The following is a 27,583-nucleotide window of genomic DNA, read 5'->3' as shown; positions in this document are numbered from 1 at the left end:
TTATGGAAACACAAAAATGAATGTTATTAATAAAATAATTTGAATATTACTTGACATTGTGAATCGTAGGTGTTGTGATGTAATTACTGCAAAGCTAAAATAAGCATTTACAATGCCCACATCAGTGAATATGACAACACATTAAAAAGTTATAAGGGTAGTGCGTCCGCAGGTCCATCTCGCACGAAAAAAGATTGATTTTTCAAAATAATGTAGCAAAAGTATAGTCATAGACAAAATAAATTGTACTAAACAGCAATTCACTTTCTTTAATGTACATTAGAAAAAAACTGCTACACTTAATTTAAAATACAAGTGAGTTTATGAAAGGTGCATGCAAATAATTTTGCTACTGTTCTTGGTCAATATAAAAAAGTTTCTTGCAGTATGGAAAGCACACAGCTAATGACAAAATGATGTGGCGTAAGATTTCATTCTGCATAGTAAGTGCCGACAACATAAACTGTCTGTTTTTATTCTATATGATTCTTGCCCAGATCCACGACAACATGATGTGTGTTTTAACAGGAATGTAATATCAGCTTTCAAGGTTGCTGGTAGTTAAAGGTTTCGTGCTTTTATTTCTGTTATCTGATATGTGGATATTATTTGCGTATGAGTAAAAAATACTGTTGAGTAATTAGTGAAAGCTGATATGAAGTTTCATAGTAACTCACGGAAGTATACAAATGACGAAAATTAGTGGAATACTGTCAGTATATTCGGGTTCCATTACTGACAAGAAATGCACACCTGTTTAGTAAATTTGAGAAAGAAAGTAACAAGATTTCTGGTGGCAGTATAATTTTAGCATGACTGTAGTTTTTAATAAAGAAACATGAATATCAACACCAACTATATTACAGTGTCTTTTAGTGCACTTGCAAGAAACATAATTCGAAAATTCAGTATCGAACAGCTTTAATATTTCGTCATATTTAACTATGTGGGATGCAGGACTGAAAATACGAGAGTGAGTCAAATGAAAACCTTAAATTTGTAATAACAAATCGAAATTTCGCGCCGTTATCTTGTAAGTTGGTAAGCGTTCTACAAACAGCGTGCAGAATGGCCTGTAGGTGGCAGCATAGTGCAGATGCACACATACCGTCGCAGTATCCGTATAAAGATGGCCGCGACTTGCACCAGGGAAGAACAGCGTTCTGTTATTCAGTTTTTGCGTAGTGAAGGTGTGAAACCTATAGAAATACATCGACGAATGAAGGTTCAGTACAGTGATGCATGTTTGTCACAGCAGCAAATCTACGAATGGAGTAGGAAGTTCCCAAATGGTGTGACTTCAGTGGAAGATGCTCCTCGTCCAGGTCAGGCACAACGAGTTGTGACTCCACAGAACACTGCAGCAGCTGAAGCCATAGTGAAGGAAAGCCGCCGAGTGACACTGAATGACATTACAACATGTTTAAAGACTAGTCATGGGTCAGCACACCACATTGTGCATGGTGTGCTCCGGTTTCACAAAGTGTCTGCAAGATGGGTACCACGGCAGCTGACTCCTGAAATGAGAGAACGACGTGTTGATGCTTGTGAAGAACTTCTTCGGCGCTTTGAGCAAGAAGGTGATGGTTTCCTTGCAAGAATCGTTACTGGGGACGAAACCTGGGTTAACTTCCACCAACCGGAAACGAAGAGAGCGAGCAAGGAATGGCGCCATTCCTCATCACCAAAACCAAAGAAGTTTCGAACAGAACCATCAGCAGGGACGGTTAAGCTGACTCTCTTTTGGGACGAAAAAAGCGTCATTTTGGAGCATTACATGCCTGTCACCAGTGCATCATACACAGACTTCCTAAAAAATCATCTGCGGCCTGCAGTCATATCAAAGCGACGTGGATTGCTGTCAACAGGTGTCCTTTTGCAACACGACAATGCAAGGCCCCACACTGCCCGTACAACAGTTGCAACAATCACAGACCTGCATTTTGAGAGTTTTCCTCATCCACCATATTCACCAGACCTTGCCCCAAGTGATTTCTATATGTCTGGACCACTCAAAGACGCAATAGGAGGAAAGAAGTTCCGTTCTGATGAAGAGGTACGACACACTGTGCATGACTGGTTGCGCGAACTACGAAAATAATTTTTTTCTAAAGGAATTTTTTCATTTTGTAAGAGCTGAAGAACTTGCATTGAGAGTGGAGGAGATTATGTTGAAAAGTGATACAGCTTTGTACCACTTCTGCACAATAAATAATATTTAAAAAAATACTTAAGGTTTTCATTTGACTCACCCTCGTATTAGCTTCGAAATGGGGGTTCAGGGCTCAGTATTAAACGCATCAGACAAGAAAGCTGGAACTGTACTTCTGGGAACGTGGTACTTACAGTGAGGTGACAAGTCATGGGATAGCGATATATACATTTATAGATGGCGGTAGCATCGCATACACAAGGTATAAAAGGGCAGTTCAATAGCAGAGCTGTCATTTGTACCCAGTTGATTCATGTGAAAAGGTTTCCGACGTGATTATGTCCGCACAACGGGAATTTCGGAACTCGTTAAAAAATTCAGTATTACGAGATCTACAGTGTGAAAAGTGTGCCGAAATTACCAAATTTCACGCATTACTTACCTATCACCACGAACAACGCAGTGTCCGATGGCCTTTATACTTAACAACCGGGAGCAGCGACATTTGCGTAGTGTTGTCTACATCTACATATTTACTCCGCTAGCCACCAAGCGGTGTGTGGCGGAGGGCACAATTCGGGCCAAAGTCATATTTCCCCCCGTCTGTTCCACTCGCGGATCGTGCGAGGGAAAAACGACTGTCTGAACGCCTCAGTACGAGCTCTAATTTCCGTTATCTTTGAATGGTGATCATTGCGCGATTTGAAAGTTGGTGGTCATAATATATGCTCTACATCCTCGGTGAAGATCGGATTTCGGAATTTAAGTGATCCCCTTCTGTTTAGCTCGCCGTCTATTTGCAAGTGTGTTGCACTTAAAACTTTCTATGAGATTTGTAACGCTCTCGCGATGGCTAAATGTACCCGTTACGAATCTTGCCGCTCTTCTGTGGACCTTCTCAATCTCTTGAATCAGTCCCAACTGGTAAGGGTCCCCTACAGACGAACAGTAGTCTAAGACTGGACGAACTAACGTATTGTAAGCTATTTCCTTTGTTGAAGGACTGCATCGCTTCAGAATTCTACCAATAAACCGCAATCTAGAATTCGCCTTGCCCGTTATTTGTGTAATCTGATCATTTCATTTGAGATCATTTCGAATAGTCACACCCAGATACTTGACGGGTGTTACCTCTTCCAAAGACTGGCCATTTATTTTGTACTCGTACATTAATGGGGATCTTCACCTTGTTATACGCAGTAGGATACACTTACTAATATTGAGAGATAGCTGCCAGTCATTACACCACGCATTTATTTTCTGCAAATCCTCATTGATTTGTTCACAACTTTCATGTGATACTACTTTCCTGTAGACTACAGCATCATCGGCAAACAGTCTAATGCCGCTGTCAATACCATCAATCAGATCGTCTATGTATATCGCAAAAAGCAGCGGACCTATTACGCTGCCCTGGGGCACACCTGAAGTTACGCTTGAAGTTACGACATACTGCTCCCTGTCTGTTAGAAAACTATCTATCCAGCCGCATATGTCATCGGATAGGCCGTAAGCGCGCATTTTTTTGGAGCAAGCGACAGTGGTGAACTGAGTCGAACGCCTTTTGTAAGTCGAGAAATGTGGCATCAACCTGGGAGCCGGTATCTAGAGCCTGTTGTATATCATGCACAAAGAGGGCCAGCTGTGTCTCGCATGACCGCAGTTTCCTAAAACCGTGCTGGTTTTTGCAGATGAGCTTCTCAAAGTCTAGAAAGGTCATTGTGTCTGAACACAAAATGTGTTCCACGATTCTGCAACAAATCGATGTCAGTGAAATTGGCCGGTAATTATGTGCATCCGTTTTTTTACTCTTTTTATAGATTGCTATGACCTGGGCCTTCTTCCAGTCCCGTGGAACTTTCCGCTGTTCCAGTGATCTCCGATAGGTGATGGATAAGAATGGTGCTATATATGTAGCATGTTGTTTGTTGTTGTTGTGGTCTTCAGTCCTGAGACTGGTTTGATGCAGCTCTCCATGCTACTCTATCCTGTGCAAGCTTTTTCATCTCCCAGTACCTACTGCAACCTACATCCTTCTGAATCTGCTTAGTGTATTCATCTCTTGGTGTCCCTCTACGATTTTTACCCTCCACGCTGCCCTCCAATACTAAATTGGTGATCCGTTGATGCCTCAGAACATGTCCTACCAACCGATCCCTTCTTCTGGTCAAGTTGTGCCACAAACTTCTCTTCTCCCCAATCCTATTCAATACTTCCTCATTAGTTATGTGATCTACCCATCTAATCTTCAGCATTCTTCTGTAGCACCACATTTCGAAAGCTTCTATTCTCTTCTTGTCCAAACTATTTATCGTCCATGTTTCACTTCCATACATGGCTACACTCCATACAAATACATTCAGAAATGACTTCCTGACACTTAAAACTATACTCGATGTTAAAAAATTTCTCTTCTTCAGAAACGCTTTCCTTGCCATTGCCAGTCTACATTTTATATCCTCTCTGCTTCAACCATCATCAGTTATTTTGCTCCCCAAATAGCAAAACTCCTTTACTACTTTAAGTGTCTCATTTTCTAATCTAATTCCCTCAGCATAGTCAACATAAAATCTTACGGGGATATCTTCTGGGCCAGAATGCCTTGGTGGCGTCTAAAGATCTTAACTGTTTTACAATCCCAGATACACGAAACACTATGTTAGCCATCCCGTTTGTTCGATAATTTTAAGGGGGAATGATGATGCAGTCCTCTACCGTAAATGAGTTTTTGAAAGCTAGGTTTAGAATTTCGGCCTTCTGCTTATCATCATCAGTTACATTACCCATACTGTTAGCAAGAGAAGGTATTGAATTATTTGTAGTGTTCATAGATTTTACGTACGACCAAATTTTTTTGGAGTTATTTTTAGAATCTGCAGTGCTAACAGCAACACTGCGTGAAATAACCGCAGAAATCAATGTGGGATGCATGACGAAAGTTAGGACAGTTCGGTGAAATTTGACGTTAATGGTCTACGGCAGCAGGCGACCGACGTGAGTGCCTTTGCTAACAGCACGACATCGCCTGCAACGCTTCTCCTGCTCTCGTGGCCATATCGGTTGGACCCTAGACGGCTGGGAAACCGTCGCCTGGTCAGATGAGTCCCGATTTTAGTTGATGAAAAGTGATAGTAGGGTTCGAATGTAGCGCAGACTGCACGAAGCCCTATACCGAAGTTATCAACAAGACACTGTGCAAGCTGGTGTGGTGAGTCCATAGTTGTGTGGCAAGTGTTTACATGCAGTGGACTGGGTGCTCTAATCCAACTAAACCGATCATTGACTGGAAATGGTTATATGGAGCTACATTAAAACCATTTACAGCCATTCATGGACCTTCACGTTCGCAAAGACAACGCGCCGCGTCACCAGGCCACAACTGTTTGAACATTCTGGATAACTTGAGCCATCCAGATCGCCTGACATGAATTCCATCGAGCATTTATGGAAGATGATCGAGAGATCCGTTCGTGGACAAAATTCTGAAACGGCAACACTTTCGCATTTCTGGACCGCTGTAGAGCCAGCATGGCTCAGTACTTCTGCATAGGACTGTGTTAGGTGTATATATAAAAAAAATTATATATATATTATTTGAAGTGTCGGCAGAAGTGCCAACACCGTGTTGTTTGAGGAAGCCGAAATACACGCTACAAGCTCACGCAGGCCGGCGTGAGGTCTGCAACAGGATACGTAATGAATGCTATAAAGAAAAGTACGTAGCTGCTGAAATACTCAACTTTAATCCATCATTTGAATACATCGTTCTGGACGGTACGTTCAAGACTATAAACTGTTAATGGCGCCTTGCTAGGTCGTAGCCATTGACTTAGCTGAAGGCTATTCTAACTATATTCTCTGCAAATGAGAAAGGCTTCGTCAGTGTAGTCGCTAGCTAAGTCGTCCGTACAACTGGGGCGAGTGCTAGTAAGTCTCTCGAGACCTGCCGTGTGGTGGTGCTCGGTCTGCTATCACTGACAGTGGCGACACGCGGGTCCGACGTATACTAATGGACCGCGGCCGATTTAAAGCTACCACCTAGCAAGTGTGGTGTCTGGCGGTGACACCACATTATTTTTAATTTATCAGGTGATTTTTTTTTGTTAGAGCAGGATTCTTTCTCTCATGGATATTATCTTTTCTTATCACTTTTACTTACGTGCATAAGTAAATATGAAACGGGTTCTTGATGGGCTGCTGTTATTCATGTATCGGCTTTAGATTTTGAACGTGATGACTAAAATACAGTTGCCGTTAAATGAATTGAATGTAATTTTGTTAATTCCTATTTATTGATTGTAAAGCAAGGCTCGAGAGAATTTCGATTGTTGCCGTGGAGCGGCCAAGATAAAACTTACTGAACTCATGGAATCTGTACAATTTAGAAAAATGAAGTTTAACGTTAAATTAACTATCTGTTCAATTTATAAAGGTTCTTAAAACGAAATCTCTCGCATTTACAGTTACTGTTAACACTTTGAAAAATAAATTAATACTTCGGCGCGTAATGGCCGACCAGAGGCTGCATTGGAAGATGAGCTTCCCTCAGCGCAAATTACTGAAAGAATGCTTATAAAAAATAATTAGCCCCTGCGACCATTTGAGGTGACAACTGTTACAAAGAAATTAATTTTGTGATAACAATAATTAGTTTATTTTAGCAGAACAGAATAACTTAGATAAAATATGAGTAGCCGCTCAATGGCTGCCTTCCGTATAGCGAAACAAAACAGTGTTTGTACCATGAAGTACGTCCGTCCTCCTCGGCCGTACAATCACGTCTCTTCTCGATCCTTTTTTATTTTCATAGACGTGTTTTAAATAAAGATGCTACTTTTAAATTATCGCTGCATATCAGTTTTTTCAAGAACATTAACTGTATCTTTTATACTAATTATGTTCATAAAATACGTTAAGTATTTACAAATAATTTTTAGTTCACCCTTAACAAAAATGGTTCAAATGGCTCTGAGCACTATGGGACTTAACTTCTGAGGTCACCAGTCCCCTAGAACGTAGAACTACTTAAACCGAACTAACCTAAGGACATCCACACATTCATGCCCGAGGCAGGATTCGAACCTGCGACCGTAGCAGTCTCGCGGTTCCAGACTGTAGCGCCTAGAACCGCTCGTCCACCCCGGACGGCTCACCCTTAACACTTCACAATATTGTTCACTGCTTACAACCGATAAAAATGTCAATATTTATGTGACGTACCGTCACAACTTTCAGCGACTTGTTGAGTCCAGGCAACGTCGAGCTGCTGTAGTACAGAAGGCAAAAGGAGTTTCGACGAGATATTAGGAGTTGTCCCATGACTTCCGTCACCTCAGTGGATTGGAGAGATGTCAAACGTTGTAATGTCACGTATAGTTTTACTCGAGCAAGTAGTGCATATCGAATGTCAGTATTGGTTTTTCTAATAGGGATCGATACACAGCTCAAGAAGCACTCGTAATTTACTTTTGTTATACGAAAGTGGTTCATGAATGGGTTTTCGTTTACGAGCGCTGCTTCGTTTAAACGTGTGTTCGATTCCTCCGTGTTATTGCTGCGTAAAACCCACATCTAAGTCAGTTTACGCTTTCTGCTTGTTCTGTTGGAGTCATGGGTCAAAGCTAACATCATAACATACATGAAAACACCAGTGACTCTCCGGATAATCTCAGTTGACGCCACACTGAAAGCCGTGTAACTAGGATTTTGACTGGATCGTATGGAAACAGCAGCACACGGAGTCACTGGCGTATCGCCCGAAAACCGACTCGCTGTGGCCTCATTTCAGTTGCATTTGGAAACTCAGCTTAAATATACGCTAAACGTCATAATAATCGAACAAAAATGTACTACTTCCTGTAGGCACCCTGTACGCGAGGGTACCCAAAAAAAGGAACAAAATAGAATAACATTGCCGTGCGCGGAACTTGTGTAGTACGCATTTCTGCCGCTAGGCGTGTATAGCGCAACTCATTGACAGTTGAGTGCCGCCTGTGTTGTCGACTTGGCTTGTTCTGTTCATCTGCAGCGGTTGTTTTCGCTATCGCTGTTTTGTTCTCGTTTCCTTATGATGGAAATTTTAACCGAACACCGTGCAGCTGTGAAATTTTGTTTTCTACTCGGTAAAAATGCTGCTGAAACTGTTTTAATGTTGAAAACTGCTTACCAAAATGACGCGGTGGGAAAAACTCAAGCCGGCCGTTGTGACCGAGCGGCTCTAGGCGCTTCAGTCTGGAACCGCGCGACCGCTACGGTCGCAGGTTCGACTCCTGCCTCGGGCATGGATGTGTGTGGTGTTCTTAGGTTAGTTGGGTTTAATTAGTTCTAAGTTCTAGGGGACTGATGACCTCAGATGTTAAGTCCCATAGTGCTCAGAGCCATTTGAACCATTTTGAAAAACTCATGTGTACGAGTGGTTTGCTCGATTTTAAAGTGGCGATATGTCGACTTTTGACAATCCTCGTTCTGGACGCCCATTAGCTGCCCGAATCGACGAAATTATTGAAAAAATTCTAGTTGTGCTCCCAGACCGTCGACAGACAATTTATCAACTGTCAGAGATTAGTGAGTTATCTTGGAGATCGGTTCAGCGAATTTTAACGGAAGGATTATGAATGGAAAAGGTTGTCGCCAAGTTTGTTCCTCGGGTTCTGACTCACTGTCAGAAGTAACGTCGAGTTGAAACATGTCGTGCTTCGAAACAACAGCTTGAAACTGATCCAGATTTTCTGTCAAAGGTCATTACTGCTGATGAGTCATGGTGCCATCGTTACGACATATAAATATAGCAACAGTCAAGCCAATGGAAGATGTCATAGTTACTCCATCCAAAAAAATGTAGTCAAGTCAATGCTGATTTGCTGTTTTGATGCCAAGGGCGTATTTCATTCAGAGTTTGTTTCCCCAGACCGTCAGTCAAACCTTTTATTTAGAAAAATAAACTGGAAGCAGTCTTGCTTGTGGCAAGAGGGTTGCCATGCGCCACCGGCTCCGGCAGACATCTATGGTCTGAAGATGATCTAATAATAATATCGAAACCGGTCACCACATTAAAAAAATTTTTGCGATCAAGACTGGTTCCTGTATATTTATAATAATTATAGATCGCTGTTTCCTATAATAAGAACTACGTTCTTAAAAATTTTATTTGGAAGTTTTAAGAAGATTGTGCAACAGTGTCCGTTAAAAAAAGACCCAATTTGTGGCAGATAGGAGACTGGTCCTTCCACCACGACAACGCTCCTGCAGACAAAGGCATCTCTGTTAGACAGTTTTTGACTAAAAATAGCATGGTTCCGCTGCCCCACGCACCTTACCCGCCTGACCTGGCTCCGTGCGACTTTTCCTTATTTTCACGCATGAAAAGGGGCATGAAAGGACACCGATTTGATAACATTGAAGAAGTCAAGAAAAAAACGAGGGAGAAGCTGTCAGCCATTTCTAAAGATGACTACAAAAAAAATTTCGAACCGTGGAAGCACTAGTGGGACAAATGTATTAGTTGTAATGGAGAGCGTTTTGAAGCGGATAAGGTTGTTTTGTAAACATTTTGAAAATATATAGCTTTTAAAAATGATCCTTTCTTTTTTTTGGTACCCCTTAGTACATTCAAGAGACTTCATACTCAGTGGCTTTCTTGTGTTCGCACTGAACTACACTCATGCTCATAAATTAAGGATAATTGCAGAATGTGGTGCCACAAAACGTGGGCACCGGCACATAAGTAACACACACGACATAAATCTATAAGTCCACTGTATTAGTTATAAGTTGAGAAAACCGTCCCGAAACACATGTGCTACAAAACGCCACTGTTTCCTGTGCATGTACCCCGACATCAATATGGGATATGATCACCATGCACACGTATACAGGCCGCACAACGGGTTGGGATACTCTGAATCAGGTGGTCGAGCAACTGCTGGGTTATAGCCTCCCATTGTTCCACCAGTGGCTGTCGGAGCTCCTGAAGTGTCCTAGGGTTTGAAGGTGTGCAGCGATACGTTGACCGAGAGCATCCTAGACGTGCTCGGTGGGGTTTAGGTCTGGAGAACAGGCAGGCCACTCCATTCGCCTGATATCTTCTATTTTAAGGTACTCCTCCATGATGACAGCTCAATGGGGCCGTGCCTTATCATACATAAGGAGGAAGGTGGGACCCACTGCACCCCTGAAAAGGCGGACTGGTGCAAAATGACGTCGCGATGCACCTGACCTGTTACAGTTCCTCTGTCAAAGACACGCAGGGGTGTACGTGCATCAATCATAATCCCACCCCACACCATCAAACCACGACCTCCATACAGGTCCCTTTCAAGGACATTAAGGGGTTGGTATCTGGTTCCTGGTTCACGCCAGATGAAAACCCGGCAAGAATCACTGTTCAGACCTTACCTGGACTCGTCCGTGAACATGACCAGGGACCACAGTTCGAATGACCACGTACTGTGTTCTTGACACCAGGCTTTACGGGCTCTCCTGTGACAATTGCTCAGTGGAATGCACCCTGCAGGGCTCCGGGCGAATAAACCATGTCTGTTCAGTCGTCTGTAGACTGTGTGTCTGGAGACAACTGAGGTAAGGTTACGAGCAAGGCTACCTGCAGTACTTCGTGGCCGTCTGTGGGCACTGATGGTGAGATATCGGTCTTCTTATGGTGTCGTACACTGTGGACGTCCCGTACTGTAGCGCCTGGACACGTTTCCTGTCTGCTGGAATCGTTGCCATAATCTCGAGATCACACTCTGTGGCACACGGAGGGCCCGTGCTACGACCTGCTGTGTTTGACCAGCCTCCAGTCGCCCTAGTATTCTACCCCTCATAACGTCTTCAGTATGTGTTCTTTGAGCCATTTTCAACACACAGTCTCCATAAGCACGTCTGAAAACGTCTGCACACTTACTCCCTGAACTGTACTCTGACATGCACCAACACACCTCTGCGTATGTGGACTGCTGCCCGCGCCACCGTGCGACGACTGCAGGTCAAATGCACCGCATGGTCATCCCCAAACCGCCCACCAGAGCGCTGTTTCACTATGTATCAGCATTATTTTTAATTTATGAGCATGAGTGTAGTTACAGTTTTGGGCGTCGCCGTAGCTCTGTGAGCCTGGTGTTTGTGTTGGGCAGGTCAGCGCGGCGCCGTGATGCTGTCTGCGGGCATCCACAGCTTCCCGTTCAAGCTGGGCCTGCCGCTGGGGCTGCCCTCAACGTTCCTGGGGCAGCACGGCTGGGTGCAGTACTTCTGCAAGGCGGCGCTGCGCCAGCCCTCCGGCCTCACGCACAAGAACCAGCAGGTCTTCATCGTCATGAACCCCATAGACCTCAACCTCGAGCCCGCCGCACTCGCCGTGAGTACCACTACTGTACGCAGCTGCTGTAAAAGTAACGACTGCATCTTGTACCGTATGTACTCGGTATTGTCGAGGCGCATACCTGTTACAAAATACAGAGTGATTCAAAAAGAATACCACAACTTTAAAAATGTGTATTTAATGAAAGAAACATAATATAACCTTCTGTTATACATCATTACAAAGAGTATTTAAAAAGGTTTTTTTTCACTCAAAAACAAGTTCAGAGATGTTCAATATGGCCCCCTCCAGACACACGAGCAATATCAACCCGATACTCCAACTCGTTCCACACTCTCTGTAGCATATCAGGCGTAACAGTTTGGATAGCTGCTGTTATTTCTCGTTTCAAATCGTCAATGGTGGCTGGGAGAGGTGGCCGAAACACCATATCCTTAACAAACCCCCATAAGAAAAAATCGCAGGGGGTAAGATCAGGGCTTCTTGGAGGCCAGTGATGAAGTGCTCTGTCACGGGCTGCCTGCTGGCCGATCCATCGCCTCGGGTAGTTGACGTTTAGGTTTCATAACTAACCTTTTTCGTAGGACTCTCCATACAGTTGATTGTGGAATTTGCAGCTCTCTGCTAGCTCTGCGAGTCGATTTTCCTGGGCTGCGAACAAATGCTTGCTGGATGCGTGCTACATTTTCATCACTCGTTCTCGGCCGTCCAGAACTTTTCCCTTTGCACAAACACCCATTCTCTGTAAACTGTTTATACCAACGTTTAATACACCAACTATCAGGAGGTTTAACACCATACTTCGTTCGAAATACACGCTGAACAACTGTCGTAGATTCACTTCTGCCGTACTCAATAACACAAAAAGCTTTCTGTTGAGCGGTCGCCATCTTAGCATCAACTGACGCTGACGCCTAGTCAGCAGCGCCTCAAGCGAACAAATGTACAACTAAATGAAACTTTATAGCTCCCTTAATTCGCCGACAGATAGTGCTTAGCTCTGCCTTTTGTCGTTGCAGAGTTTTAAATTCCTGAAGTTGTGGTATTCTTTTTGAATCACCTTGTATTATAGTTCAATTCTTTTATCTTGGCGTCTCGCGCGTGCTCGCCCAGACGCGGGAGATTGCTGCGTAGCCAGTTGCACGCGCCAAGAGAAGCAGTGCCATAGTTTAGTATAGTGTAGTTCCCAAACCTACGTTTAGGGGGGAGCGCGCAGTATATGAAGTAAAGCAACCACGGCCGCATTAACCCTTTCGCTGCTACAGAGACGTGCTCCCCTCATTCCGCGCTGTGCGCGATTTTGTCATCACTGCACTGCTCGCCTGTGCAGACACATGATGTTCCGTCTGCTTTGACACACTTATCATTCGATTTCACAAAATCTATTTGGTCCAAAAATTTGATTTTTACACATCTTCTTGACTGATACCTTCCCCCCATAAATGACATTTCGATGTTCAACGCAGTTATTGTGCAACATTAAATGTAGTAAACCATTGCACGAAATTTTGAAGAGTTTGCAGAGGTAAAAGTCAACAGCGTATACTTTCCGTATGGTCGATTTTAGTTGCCACTAGAAATTTCAAAAAATTACATTCAAACGAATAAAATTCATGAAGTAAGACACTTCGATATTGTTTTTAAATAGAGAATACTAAGCATCAAACAAGGTTTGAACTCAGAACCTTTTGCTTAGCAGCCAAACACCTTAACCCTTACGCTAACGCAGCTCGTCATTCTATAGGATTCCTGGAGGATTTTAAAGAGGCACACAAAATACCAACAAACACTGTTGGTATGACTATGAATTACTCACGTTTCGTCGAAGTACAATAGGAAATAAACAATTACTGCTGTTCTTTATTGCGAAAAAGCGGTTAGTGAGAATGAATTTCCTTGCTATCGCCTGAATTAGGAGGCTTATTGCTTGTTTGGTTTATATGAAGCAATTGGTATAAAGAATGCTTTTTGCAAACTTTCTTTTATAGAAAGTCTGCTATCAAGACATTGCTTTTATTCAGTTACTTTATTTATGACTGAACGTTTCTAAAACTGAAGACACTCGTCCGTGCTCTGCACTACAGTCAAGCTCTGGCAACGTCGTTCTCTGTTCATCGGCTGACTGTGTTTTGTGACGTCAGATGCGCAGAACTAACCTAAACTCGGCCGCCGTCGTAAATGACACGCACTTTCGTTATTCGTTACTGCATGTCACTACGTAAAATGATTTTTTGAAACTTGTTGTGGACCGTACTCTGACTGTACACGATTATCGATACAAATCACTTTATTTATTACCTCCTCTCAGGGAAAAAAGGTTGAGCCGGGGAAAAAATTTTTTTTTGAAGAGCGCGCCGCAGCTCGTAGTGTAAAGCAGTCGCCTTCCGTCACTGGCGTTGGCGCCGCTGTGCCAATCGCAGCTTTGGTGTCTCCCTCTGGTGGGAAAGGGGAAAAGTTGCCTGTTCACGTGCATTTAAGGGGCGCTATGAGCTTGGTAGGGGGGGCCCTAGAGCTTCCACACCCTCTTCACGCTAGTTCACAGGCGAAGTAATGACTCTTTACTGTGTTCGCATCGACCTTCTGTTTATAATTATGTTGTATAAATGGAGGTGATGTTTTGACTACTGACGACGCCTTTGACACGATGTATCTCCACTGCAGGACATGATTTTAGTAAATGACCAAAAGTTTTTGTCCTTGTAAAACTTTGGTATTTTTACAGTTACTTAAGCTATAAGTGTTTTTGATTTGTCAGTTACGGTGCTGATGAAGGTGTCTTCCTGTACAAGTGTATTTTGCTTCTGATGAAGGGATGTTTAGATATGCCGAAACTGTGGTCAAGGATATTAATAAATCTTAACCTGCAACTGTTTGGCTGTTATTATTTACCATGAAGAATTTCAGCTGCTGTTTAAGTCATGTTTAAAATCTTGAAAGATGTAATTCTAGTTCGTCGTAGGGATATGAAAAAAATTGCGAAATTATCGATATTTGAAAATAATGGCCAAATTTGGACCCCCTCTTTTGTAGCCGAAAAAATACTAAATAAAAAAAACTCGGTAGAGGGGTGAGTCTGAGTCTCTCAGTCTCGGCGAGTCGGAGGCAGTTGGTCAGTCAGGGCAGTCTGTCAGTCTGGGCCAGTCTGGTCAGTTGGTCAGCCAAGTTAGTCTGGGTCTGTCTCTCGTCCGCATTGGTGAGGCGGTTAGTGTCTGTTGGTCGTCCGGAGTGCTAGTATGTGTTAGGCCTCCAGTCTGCTCGAGTTTGCTCAGGCAATGGGCATTGGCGGTTGGATCGATCGATTGGTCGGTCGCGCACTGTGACACAAGGTGACTTGTCCGCCTGGAACGTCGGCGCATGTGAGGTCGCCACGTGAGTCCAGTGGGCCGCGCCGTATAGCGAGGGGTAGTGACTTCGCGGTCCACACGAGAGCAACAGGAGTCAAGCTACGACATCGGGCTGGCCGGCGCGAGCTGCGACGCCGTGAGGCGGGAGATCGGCGCACCTTCCTGCGTCCCTTGAAGCGGCTGGCGGCGGACGGTTCGGGCGACCGTTTTGGGGGTGCTGCGCCAGGTCTTCGCCAGGAATCGCAGTTTATTAGAAGTTAAGTGATTCGTGATATGTTGTGTCATTTACTTGTTAAATTCTACTTGTGTTCTTGGTCAGTTTCTCGTCCCCAGCTTGCTCGTCTGCATCTCGTCCGCATTTGTTCGGCAGTTAGTGTCTGTCTGTCTGTCGGTCGGTCTGTTGTACGTTAATAGCTGCCTCTGTCATGTTTGTCGGATTCGGTGTTAACGAATTTATTGCTTAAAGGCCGTGTAATGTACAGCATGTTGTACATTTTATGTAAGTCTGCATTTTATGGGTTTTATTTAAATAGTCATTTTAGGTTATAAAGTTGCAACCCTTCCACCGTAAGAGTTCTCAAAAAAAAAAAAAACAAAAAAAAAAAAAAAACGAATTGCACTGACGGTGGCAAATAATTTGAGTGTTGTACCATTTCCATCCCTCTTACGGGGTGCATAGTTTACGTGTTTGTGTGAGTTGTTAAAATTTTTTTAGTTTAAAGTAAACTGGTGTGTTGCACATTTGCACCATTGTACTCTTTCATAGGTTGTTGTGAGCAGCCATGACTACTGCCGTGTTGAAAGGGAGCAGGAAAGCTTCACAGCCCGAAGGCTCATACTGTTATTATTATTCTTTCTGCATCTAAATAAAATTGTAACTTGATATTTGAAGGGTGCTTTTCTGCTTATAATTTTAAATCTGTTTTTGAAAAGGCTTTTATGAATAAAATTCCCATTTGTTAAAAGTATTTTCATTTTCCATCAGTTACTTCCTGGCAACTACTTCCACGGCCACCTAGTGTGATTAAATGTGTTAATGTTTTTGATGAATCGCTAGTAAATAAAGTAAATTCTTTAAGAAAATTTTTTTTAAAGTAAATTCACGGTTCAAAGGTTACCGTTTTCTTCTACGAGGGTAATCCCAAAAGTAATGTCTCCTATTTTTTTTACAAGAACATAGACCCAGTGCTTTTTTCCAAAAAAAAGTTTGAGGGTACTCTGACATAGGATACAATGCAGCGAAAGTTTGTTACAACTGAAGCATGGGATACCACCCATCTGCTTTTAGCCATGACGTCATCAACATGTCGAACTACAAAAAACTGGCTCAAATGAAGCAGGTGATACCAAGAAACACACAAACATACAAGAGAAAGTGGTATCGAACAGTTTACATCACCTCAAATGAAGCATGCGATTTGAGCGTACGCATATCCGTTTAGCACTGCCATCCCCCACTATTAGCGGGCGAAGGCACTACATGCTTGTCGAACTGGCTGCCAGCGATTCTGTTGTCGAGAACGGTTGCCGCAGCTTCGAAATGCTTGAAACAGTCAATGACGTCGATTTTCTCACCAAAAACTGCACTGGTATCGTTCGTATTGCAATTACGAACACGAAAAAATGAAATAAAAAATTTACGTACGTGAATTTAATCTTTGGCACTCTTCCAAGTTCTCAAAAATTACTTTATCGACGAAAAGGTTTAGGGGTACGCATCTCCCAGCGTTCCCCCAGAAGAGCAGCACTGCATAGATCTGCTACCCGTGTCAGGGATAAAATACGGGGAGCGAAAGGCAATTTACAATTTGTACAGAAACCAGATGGCAGTTATAAGAGTCGAGGGGCATGAAAGGGAAGCAGTGGTTGGGAAGGGAGTGAGACAGGGTTGTAGCATATCCCCGATGTTATTCAATCTGTATATTGAGCAAGCAGAAAAGAAAACAAAAGAAAAATTCGAATTAGGAATTAAAATCCATGGAGAAGAAATAAAAACTTTGAGGTTCTCCGATGACATTGTAATTCTGTCAGAGACAGCAAAGGACCTGGAAGAGCAGCTGAACGGAATGTACAGTGTCTTGAAAAGAGGATATAAGACGAACATCAACAGAAGCAAAACGAGGATAATGTAATGTAGTCCAATTAAATCGGGTGTTGGTGCGGGAATTAGATTAAGAAATGAGAGGCTTAAAGTAGTAAAGGAGTTTTGCTATTTGGGGAGCAAAATAACTGATGATGGTTGAAGTAGAGAGGATAAAAAATGTAGACTGGCAATGCCAAAGAAAGCGTTTCTGGAGAAGAGAAATTTGTTAACATCGAGTATAGATTTAAGGGTCAAGAAGTCGTTTCTGAAAGTATTTGTATGGGGTGTAGCCATGTATGGAAGTTGTAACCTCCCCCTCACTTATCGACCTTAAAGACAGTGAAAAATTAAACCGCGTGTACCTAATGGAAATTTGGGAAAAGCAATCGTCACCGAAGTTAATCTATCGGTAAAGAGGGAGGAAAGGGTTACATCTAAATGAAAGGAAAAATGCAAATGAAACTGGTGGTAATTAATTTTGAAAAGGGATAAAGTTAATAAAGAAAGTAAATGTGCGGCCGTTACGTTAACAATTAACTAGCGGTAATTAGATATTTGAGATTTGGAGGAAATCACGGTCGCCAGCACTAAGGACAATTACTATAGTAACTGAAAAAGTAAGGTTATTACACATATAATTAGCACTAGAAGCGTGGCAACTGAAGGTTGACACGTGTAGTGTGAAAACTGAAAGTTTGTCAGAAGTAATAAATTTCGCTACACTCTGACTTAATTTAGCAGAAGAATTAATAAAACCAGAAAACTGAAAGTTAATTTAGTGACTGAAATTAATAAGAAGCTTTCTTTCTGAAGCACATCGAAATCCAGTAAAATACGGTTAGTCTTGGACTACCTCAACAATCATTTCAAAAGCAACTTGACTCTACGCAATTTAGAAACAAGAGATTTAACTTTGAACTTGGATTAAATGATTCTGAACAATTAACAATAGTAAAATTTAGTACGTACCAAGCTGAGCTGCAGTCACAGGTAAGCTAAAATATGCTAACAAAACTCGCACTCTTAATTTGTGCTCGTGTAACCTAAATATTGTAGCCAGCTACTGAACTTTGAAATTAAAGCAGTGAAATCTAATTATATTATTTTAATGCTGGCGTTTGAATTTCAACGACACTCGGGTTCATTTCGGAAAAGGAAGGGACCCTGCTTGGCAATGCAATCGGGACAATGAGCAACAAAGGTTCATGCTAAGTTACTGTAATTTTGCGAGGCAAATGGAACAATTTGAAAAGCTGAGGTCTGCCATACAGTTCTGAAACTTTACGTGCTTTTAGTCTTCCTTGTTGGTTGATTGAAGGTTCGAAGCCGTCGATCGAGGAGGTGGCGACAGTCACTCATTGTCGGCCGTCGCTGTTGCAGAAGCTGGATGTTGGCGCGCCTTCTTCTCGACACGGTCACCAGGCGAAACGGGCTCTTGATGTGCGCCAGCTAATGCTTCCCGTCCGCGACACCATGTCAGAAACTATCATCGCGAGTCGAGCGCAATTACATGCTGCCAAACCCCGAAAGCGCGGCAACTCGCGGGAGCGTCACACAACACACCTGCTCCACTCGCTACTCCAGCCAGACTCTCACTGCTCTGCCCGCGCTCCACGCGGCAGAGTTAACACTACCAAAGATCCTACACACTTTGATTCTTCACACGACCCATCGATGTAATCGTTCGATAGCAGTTTTCCCTAGGCAAGACCCAGCGTAAAAATACAAATAATATTTACGAAACAAACCAATTATACATCGACATAAGTGCATAAATATATATATACAAACAGTAAAACAATTACAATATATAAAGAGACAGAAATGTCATATCTTGAGGTAACAAAACAAGGAAAAAAAATAATAGTACAATAGATGGAAATAGGAGGATATGCATTTCCGGCGTTACACGTGCCCCACATTGTCTGAGGATGTTCGTGTAACGTAAACAGACTCAGAAAATGTCCCAAAAAAGAAACAGCGGAAATGCATATGCTCAAAACATCAACAAAATTTAGCATTCGTCTAATTAACCATAAATCAATTTTTTAGACCATAATAATTGAGTGGAGACACTCCTAATCTTATTCCATTCTGTCATCTTGATCAAAATAAAACAGGTTGACAACATATTAAAATTCATAGAAAACATAGAAAATGGTTTAGCTATTCTAAAATTGTCAAAATTCCTAACAGTATCAAAAAATGGAATACTATTTACAAAATTAATCAGATTACTTGGTCATAGAAAACAGGTATATCAAAATACGCAAATTAATAATTAATTAGACTACACATTTTTACATAACCCTTTCATAATTAATATTCTCGTCATGGGAGTCCATTAAACGCTAAACAAGAAAATAACACACATCAGATCGAAAAAAACATAAATATTGACAGTAGAATTCTTTCAGCTGTCCAGGAAGAAAAACAATTCCGCCTTCCGTACTCGCAAGTACAAAGAATGCCGACAGCGGCCCAAGAGCCAACAGCGGCACAAGAGCCGACAGCGGCTCGCCTCGCCAGTATTGTTGCGCCCGCGTGTGCGGCACGCTTGATCTCACTCGCCCTTGTGACGGCGTTTCCAGAACGTCCGTTTCACTGAATTCCTTCGGAAAAACTCACTCCCGAGTAATCTCAAGGAGTCCATTAACACTATTACAGTGGATAACTCAACACTGTCCATCATCACACATGTACAAGCCTGAAACTTAAAACAGCGTCTAAGTACATCGGCAATGACTAGTAAAACACATATTTATGGAATCTTACAGCTATTTACAAAATCATATTTACATTCCTTAATCTACTGTGACTCAGCTGAAAACTTAAACTAGCAGCTTGGATTTTTAAATTGATTAATATTCAGTAACTCTTAAATCATTTAATCAACATAAATTACTTATTAATTACAACTTCTTTAATGACCTCTAGGTCAGGCAAAAGCCTCGCCACATGGCACATCCTTAAATCTTACACTCTATGTCTACATACTGTACAAATTACCCTATCTGTGGTACTAATCAATCCTTGGTTGGTACAATTTCAGGTCTACAATGGTCCATTATAAACAAACTTAAATTTAGAGATTTCATTGTCTATCTCGCTCGATTTCTCATGAGCTTTTACAAGTACTACGTCTCCGATTGCAAACTTAGCAAAACGCGCTTTAGCGTCATGACGACGTATGCGAGCATCGGCTTTTAGCTTCATTACTTCTCGCAAACCATCTTTTTTCACACCAATACTAATGTCAATCCGTGGAAGGAATTTGATTATCTCTTCCACTAAACTTTTACTTCTGTCATCCAACAGGATTTCCTCTGGAGAAAATCCCGTCGATTCATGTCTCAAGGTGTTCATAATTCTCTCAAATACTGCCACATATTTGCCCCATGCCCTATGGTTGTGATAGCAATAGGTACGGGAAAGTCGGGCTCGTCTTTGTTCGTGTTTTACGTTTGACACACCGTCTACAATACTTTCCAATTCACTTTCTACATTATCGTCAACGCCGATATTCCTCACATTACAGTAGTTCAAATTCATACCTACGTCAATACCATTCGGCCAGTTAACAATGTGTATAGGCTGGTATTGCCTATGCACACCGTCTCCTGCCTCGTCAAAACTAACTACTATTGTTTTATCTTGGGACGTACATGTCAACGTTTTGCTTTCGCAGTCAATCACTGCACGGTACTTTAACAGCCAATCTAACCCGATAATTACTTCCGTAGTTAAGTCTGGCACGACGACAAACTCTTGTTCAAATCGTGCCCCACATATCTCGAAGTTGACAAAAATCTGTTTTGTGACCGGTTTACTGGCCTTCCCAGTAGCACCGATAATTTTCACTCCTGTTACTGGCATAACTACGATGCCAGGTCTGTCTTTCAGTAACTCAAATATTTTCCCAGATACAGCACTCAATTCTGGACCGGTGTCAATCAACACGTTAAGTTGTAGGTCGTGCATATTAACAGACACTACTATCTGTCTACACTTGTCCTCGACGGTTTCTTTATTTTCCCACAGTAAATCCTCGTCTATATCCAGGTCATTCCAGAAAAAACCATCCGGCTTTGATCCTAAATCCGGTTTATCTGGCGGCTTTTTCAGCCTCTGTTCACATACACTTTTAATTTCAACACGTCTGTCCTGAGGCTTAGTCTGTAGCTTCGCCTCCAATACCGAAACCTTTTCCTGTAACTCGTCAACTAGTGAGTGTTGCATTGCTATCAATTCACCAATTGTCACCTTCGTTGATTCCTCTTTAGTCAGATTGATCTCATCTGCCAATCTACCTGGAGAAATGTGCCCAGTAGCATCTGAAATTACTTCCTCTGGATCTGCGCAACCCACACTGCTATCGTCTGACCGTATAACGTCAGCTCTAACCTCATACACGCTGTAATCTACGTGCTTTTCTACCAATCGTTTCCGGCTATCACTAAAATTTTCGTAATCTTTCTCCTTAATACTCTCGCAATGTTTAAACTGGATCTTCGCGTCGGATGGGTCAGCTACTTCTACCATTACAACTTTCGGTAAAGTCTGCCGGTTAGGGCCAGAACTTCCCGTTACTACTTCAACATTCAACTCCTGCGGGACGAAACACGACGCATCTTGCTCGTGCTCCCCATTAACATCAACTATTTCTGGTAAAGTCTGCCGGTTAGGGCCAGAACTTTCCATCACTTCACAAATACTATCTTGCTGCGGGACGAGACGCAGCAAATCCTGCCCGCGCTCCCCATAAATACTTCTCCCGTACAGGCCCCTATAATCTCTTAGTTCGTCGTATAAGCGACCGAACTGCCTTAACCAGACCTCATCCCTCTCTGCATCCCCTCGCTCGATGACGGACGTTTTATCCGACATCTGATCTTCTCTCAACAATTGCGAATCATTCTTAAACTCAATCTCCAGTTCCGCTGTGGGTATTACAGCTGGCACCTTATAATCGATTTCCGGAACACTACTTAAATTGTTCTCACAGACAGTGAATGTACCTTCTACTGCCGTGTATACAGCTGATCTACTACTTGTGGGCGCACTCCTTTCTCTTAACACTGGCACACTCTCCCGCCGTTGATTATTCCATACGGAATTTTCATAACGACGACACCTGAGTTTTCTACTGTTATTGGGCCGCCAAAATTTCTCCACGCCCGGTCGGCCCCTCACCGGCGCGGCTAATGGTTTCCCTGTCTCGTCCCAGCAGATACAGTCCCCGGATGCTGCTGAGGCGGCTGATCACACCCTCTGGCGTTATTACTATTCTGTGAAGCCCGTATCACGTTAGTATGATACTGGTTTCCGTCATTCCTGTTATTATTTGCATTGTACCGATTGTTATTACGGTCCGAACCATTATTGTTATTGCTGCCATGGATGCGGTATGCATTATTCCCGTGGTTATCGTTGTTGTGGTTGCTGTGGTACCCGTTGTTGTTACCACGGCCTCTGCCACTGTCGCGATTATTGCGCCAATTGTCCTCGTCCTCCACTCTTTCCAGGAAATCATTGATTGTCCTGTAATTGCTTCCTACGTATCGTTTTGTATCATCTGGAAGCTTCTTGTAGAGTTCCCAGACTATTTCGGATTCCGAGCGGCGGTCACGCAAATATTCCAACTTGCGGATCCAGCCCTCACAAAACTCCTTCATCGAACCGCGCGAATTCGCATCGAAAGGCCTCGATACGACAAATTCGCGCCAGACACTTTGCTGTTTTTGCTCTGACCAGTATTCAGCCAGAAACAAATTTTTAAATTCGTCAAAAGTCAGGTTCGTAATTTTGAGGTTTAAGCCCCAACGCTTGGCATCACCAGCCAACACATCAATAATCGCATTAATTTTTCTCTCATTAGTCCATGATCTGGGTAAAACTCTTTCACAATTCTTAATGAAATCCGTCGCGTGTATACCGCCTTTTTTCAAGGGGTCGAACCGCTCCTCTTTCGTCAACAACTCCGAACTATGTGCACAGATTGGCACATAGCTCTGTTTTTCGTCAAGTTTCCTTTCTAATTCCGACACCCTCGTAATCACTTGGCAAGTGATTGTCGCAAGCGTTTCCACTTCCCTCTTTTTCTCTTCGCAGGTATTAGCCTGCTTCGTCACTTTGGTATCTACTTCGGATACTAAAGCCTTTAAAGTTTCCACCTTCTTTTGATCCTCTTTTTTCACTAATTGAATTTGTTCCGTCACCTTATTCTCGATGATCGGAGCAACTGATTCTCCTACACTTTTCTCGATTCTGCTAATTTCGGAATAAAAACGAGTATTTATGCTCGCAATTTCCGCCTGAACGCCTATCATTTCCTGTTTAAGATTACCGATTTCGGTATTAATCACGACAATATCGTCTTTGATTTTATCAACTTTTGTGTTAACAACTCCAACATTGTTGTTAACAACATTAATAGCTTTGTTCTGATTGTCTAGCATCCGTTCAAATTTTTCAGACTGAGCTTCTTGCTTGGCCGATTGACTCTTGATTTCGTTAATCAAAACATTCAATAAATCAGTTACATTCCCGGAAACTACCGGTTTTACTTCCGTAGCGGCTTCCTCTTTAATCACTTCCGATTCCGAAACATTTTCTAAAGTCTGGAATTCCATTTCTGCTCTTTGTTGCGTTTCGGCGGTCGCATCTTTCATGCTAGCCACCTGCCCCTGAACAATGGGTACCGCGGTACGCGTTTCCCACTGTTCGACCGATTGTTCCGTATCCAAGTCTACCAAATTTTGGCAATTGTTGCCTTCACTCATTTTAATAATTTTCAATATAAATGCCAAATCTCAAATATAATTAGGATTACTCCCACTACTTATTCTCGCTGACGTAACGGCATGTACGTAACCAGTACTTCGTTACGAGATTTGCAACATACAAAATTCGTGTCCAGAACAACCTCAAAACTGAAGATTGTCCTGTCACCAGGTCGCCACGTGTAACCTCCCCCTCACTTATCGACCTTAAAGACAGTGAAAAATTAAACCGCGTGTACCTAATGGAAATTTGGGAAAAGCAATCGTCACCGAAGTTAATCTATCGGTAAAGAGGGAGGAAAGGGTTACATCTAAATGAAAGGAAAAATGCAAATGAAACTGGTGGTAATTAATTTTGAAAAGGGATAAAGTTAATAAAGAAAGTAAATGTGCGGCCGTTACGTTAACAATTAACTAGCGGTAATTAGATATTTGAGATTTGGAGGAAATCACGGTCGCCAGCACTAAGGACAATTACTATAGTAACTGAAAAAGTAAGGTTATTACACATATAATTAGCACTAGAAGCGTGGCAACTGAAGGTTGACACGTGTAGTGTGAAAACTGAAAGTTTGTCAGAAGTAATAAATTTCGCTACACTCTGACTTAATTTAGCAGAAGAATTAATAAAACCAGAAAACTGAAAGTTAATTTAGTGACTGAAATTAATAAGAAGCTTTCTTTCTGAAGCACATCGAAATCCAGTAAAATACGGTTAGTCTTGGACTACCTCAACAATCATTTCAAAAGCAACTTGACTCTACGCAATTTAGAAACAAGAGATTTAACTTTGAACTTGGATTAAATGATTCTGAACAATTAACAATAGTAAAATTTAGTACGTACCAAGCTGAGCTGCAGTCACAGGTAAGCTAAAATATGCTAACAAAACTCGCACTCTTAATTTGTGCTCGTGTAACCTAAATATTGCAGCCAGCTACTGAACTTTGAAATTAAAGCAGTGAAATCTAATTATATTATTTTAATGCTGGCGTTTGAATTTCAACGACACTCGGGTTCATTTCGGAAAAGGAAGGGACCCTGCTTGGCAATGCAATCGGGACAATGAGCAACAAAGGTTCATGCTAAGTTACTGTAATTTTGCGAGGCAAATGGAACAATTTGAAAAGCTGAGGTCTGCCATACAGTTCTGAAACTTTACGTGCTTTTAGTCTTCCTTGTTGGTTGATTGAAGGTTCGAAGCCGTCGATCGAGGAGGTGGCGACAGTCACTCATTGTCGGCCGTCGCTGTTGCAGAAGCTGGATGTTGGCGCGCCTTCTTCTCGACACGGTCACCAGGCGAAACGGGCTCTTGATGTGCGCCAGCTAATGCTTCCCGTCCGCGACACCATGTCAGAAACTATCATCGCGAGTCGAGCGCAATTACATGCTGCCAAACCCCGAAAGCGCGGCAACTCGCGGGAGCGTCACACAACACACCTGCTCCACTCGCTACTCCAGCCAGACTCTCACTGCTCTGCCCGCGCTCCACGCGGCAGAGTTAACACTACCAAAGATCCTACACACTTTGATTCTTCACACGACCCATCGATGTAATCGTTCGATAGCAGTTTTCCCTAGGCAAGACCCAGCGTAAAAATACAAATAATATTTACGAAACAAACCAATTATACATCGACATAAGTGCATAAATATATATATATACAAACAGTAAAACAATTACAATATATAAAGAGACAGAAATGTCATATCTTGAGGTAACAAAACAAGGAAAAAAAATAATAGTACAATAGATGGAAATAGGAGGATATGCATTTCCGGCGTTACAAAGTGAAACGTGGACGATAAATAGTTTGGACAAGAAGAAAATTGAAGCTTTCGAAATGTGGTGCTACAGAAGAATGCTGAAGATTAGATGGGTAAATCACATAACTAATGAGGAGGTATTGAATAGCATTAGGGAGAAGAGGAGGTTGTGGCACACCTTGACTAGAAGAAGGGACCGGTTGGTAGGACATGTTCTGAGGCATCAAGGTATCAACAATTTAGTTCAAAAAATGGTTCAAATGGCTCTGAGCACTATGCGACTTAACATCTATGGTCATCAGTCCCCTAGAACTTAGAACTACTTAAACCTAACTAACCTAAGGCAACACACAACACCCAGTCATCACGAGGCAGAGAAAATCCCTGACCCCGCCGGGAATCGAACGCGGGAACCCGGGCGTGGGAAGCGAGAACGCTACCGCATGACCACGAGCTGCGGACCAACAATTTAGTCTTTGAGGGCAGCGTGGAGGGTAAAAATCGTAGAGGAAGACAAAGAGATGAATACACTAAACAGATTCAGAGGGATGTAGGTTGCAGTAGGTACTGGGAGATGAAGAACCTTGCACAGGATAGAGTAGCATGGAGAGCTGCATCAAACCTGTCTCTGGACTGAAGATCACAACAACAACCAACTTATATGAATTGTATAACGAGTTGTAAAATAGAACTAACCTCGTAATTCAGCTCGTATCACACTTAAGTTGTACAATCGAACTGAAAACTTTGTGAGAAACGTGGGTAGATCGAAGTAATTGATGTCCGAGATACACAGTTCCCGGCACAATTCAGTCACACCATCTTATGCGTTTGTATTCACGAGACTAACGAAACGTATCTGGCAGTAAGGAATTGGAGGTTTACGAATTCTGGCGACCTTGCCCGAGCCCGACAAGCAACTGTTGGTGGGAAAGGAAACATGAAGAGTGAGAAAATGTATTCGTTCTCCTTGTCACTACCGACTCGGCACGCTGATAAGAAATTGGAGGAATTCGGAAACTAACGAGTCGGTACGACGAACTGCGTGCGGGGAAGAGGCATGCAAGTAACGAAATATTTCAAGCAGTAACGAAACGGTACTTATTTAGAGTACAGAGAAATATTCTTTACCCAGATATAGTCTCCCTCCAAGATGTCTTCTTCTCATGAACTGTGCGGACGCTTGTTTAGTGACAGCTCCCTCCTCCAGTTCATTGTTGTAGTTCTCTTAGGCTAAATTACGTCAGCCATTCGCTTATAACTCATTTCCCAACCAATGTTCGGCATTTCGCGGGAACGGTCCGTTCCTCGGATTCTGGCACGTGGTGTATCGGTTTTTGGGGATTGTGAATAGCGTTGCTAGGAAGTCCCAGGAAAACCGTTGCAGCATTTAGCGATTCTGACTGTTGTGTCGGTAGCATCAACTAACAGAACTGTGCGCAAACTCAAACTGAAACGTTATGGACTAACGACAGCGCGTCAACTGACCAATCTGGAAAGATGGAAATTTTGAGTAATATTATTGTAAATAAATATGTAAAAAAGTTCCTGAGATTCCTTATATTTCGAGTGTCTTGATTCCATTTGCTATTGAATCATAGAGCATTTACTTTGTGTATGAAAGGTGTAGTGTAATGTTATAACTTTGATGTAATAGTAGAAAGTGTATGATATAAGTTTGTGCTCAAATAAGTTTTCAATATTCTGTGTATGCAAAACCATGTATTCACCGTAGTTTACATAAAGTGATGGTGTTCAAAGAGGTATTAGAAGTGACACAACAGTGTTTTGTATGTATACCATATATGTTGCTCTATCTGTATCTAGGGTGTGACTTTAGAAAGAACACACCAAGTGTGGTATAGTGATTAATTCTTTTTATATCCCATGGGAAAATATTGCGCATTTTGCAGAAGGCCACACTTCCTTGTTGAAAAATTTGTTAATATCCTTTTTAACAGCTAATTTAAAATTTAGTAAATAACAGTACTATTATACCAACTAAGACCCATTAATTTGCATTTTCAGTCATGTAGGTTAAATGTAGTACCACTTGTTTTAAAGAAATTTTATTCTCTTTAAACTGTTTAAGCTGTTATTGTCATTTGAATTTGAATGTAATATTCTGTGATGTATGAA

General features: G+C 42.3%; 1 protein-coding gene across 1 annotated transcript in view; it reads left to right on the top strand.

Annotated features, from left to right (window-relative positions):
- LOC124615625 (arrestin domain-containing protein 17) overlaps positions 1 to 27,583 on the top strand; it is a 160,273-nt gene that overhangs the window by 101,125 nt on the left and 31,565 nt on the right. Inside the window, exon 3 of the mRNA XM_047143631.1 lies at positions 11,284 to 11,504. Within this exon, the coding sequence (XP_046999587.1) occupies positions 11,284 to 11,504 (221 nt within the window). The remainder of the gene's footprint in view (positions 1 to 11,283; positions 11,505 to 27,583) is intronic.

This window comes from Schistocerca americana, chromosome 5, assembly GCF_021461395.2.
Source record: "Schistocerca americana isolate TAMUIC-IGC-003095 chromosome 5, iqSchAmer2.1, whole genome shotgun sequence".
NCBI lineage: Eukaryota > Metazoa > Arthropoda > Insecta > Orthoptera > Acrididae > Schistocerca > Schistocerca americana.
The sequence above is the reverse complement of the archived record's forward strand: the minus strand, read 5'-3'. Positions and strand labels throughout refer to the sequence as shown.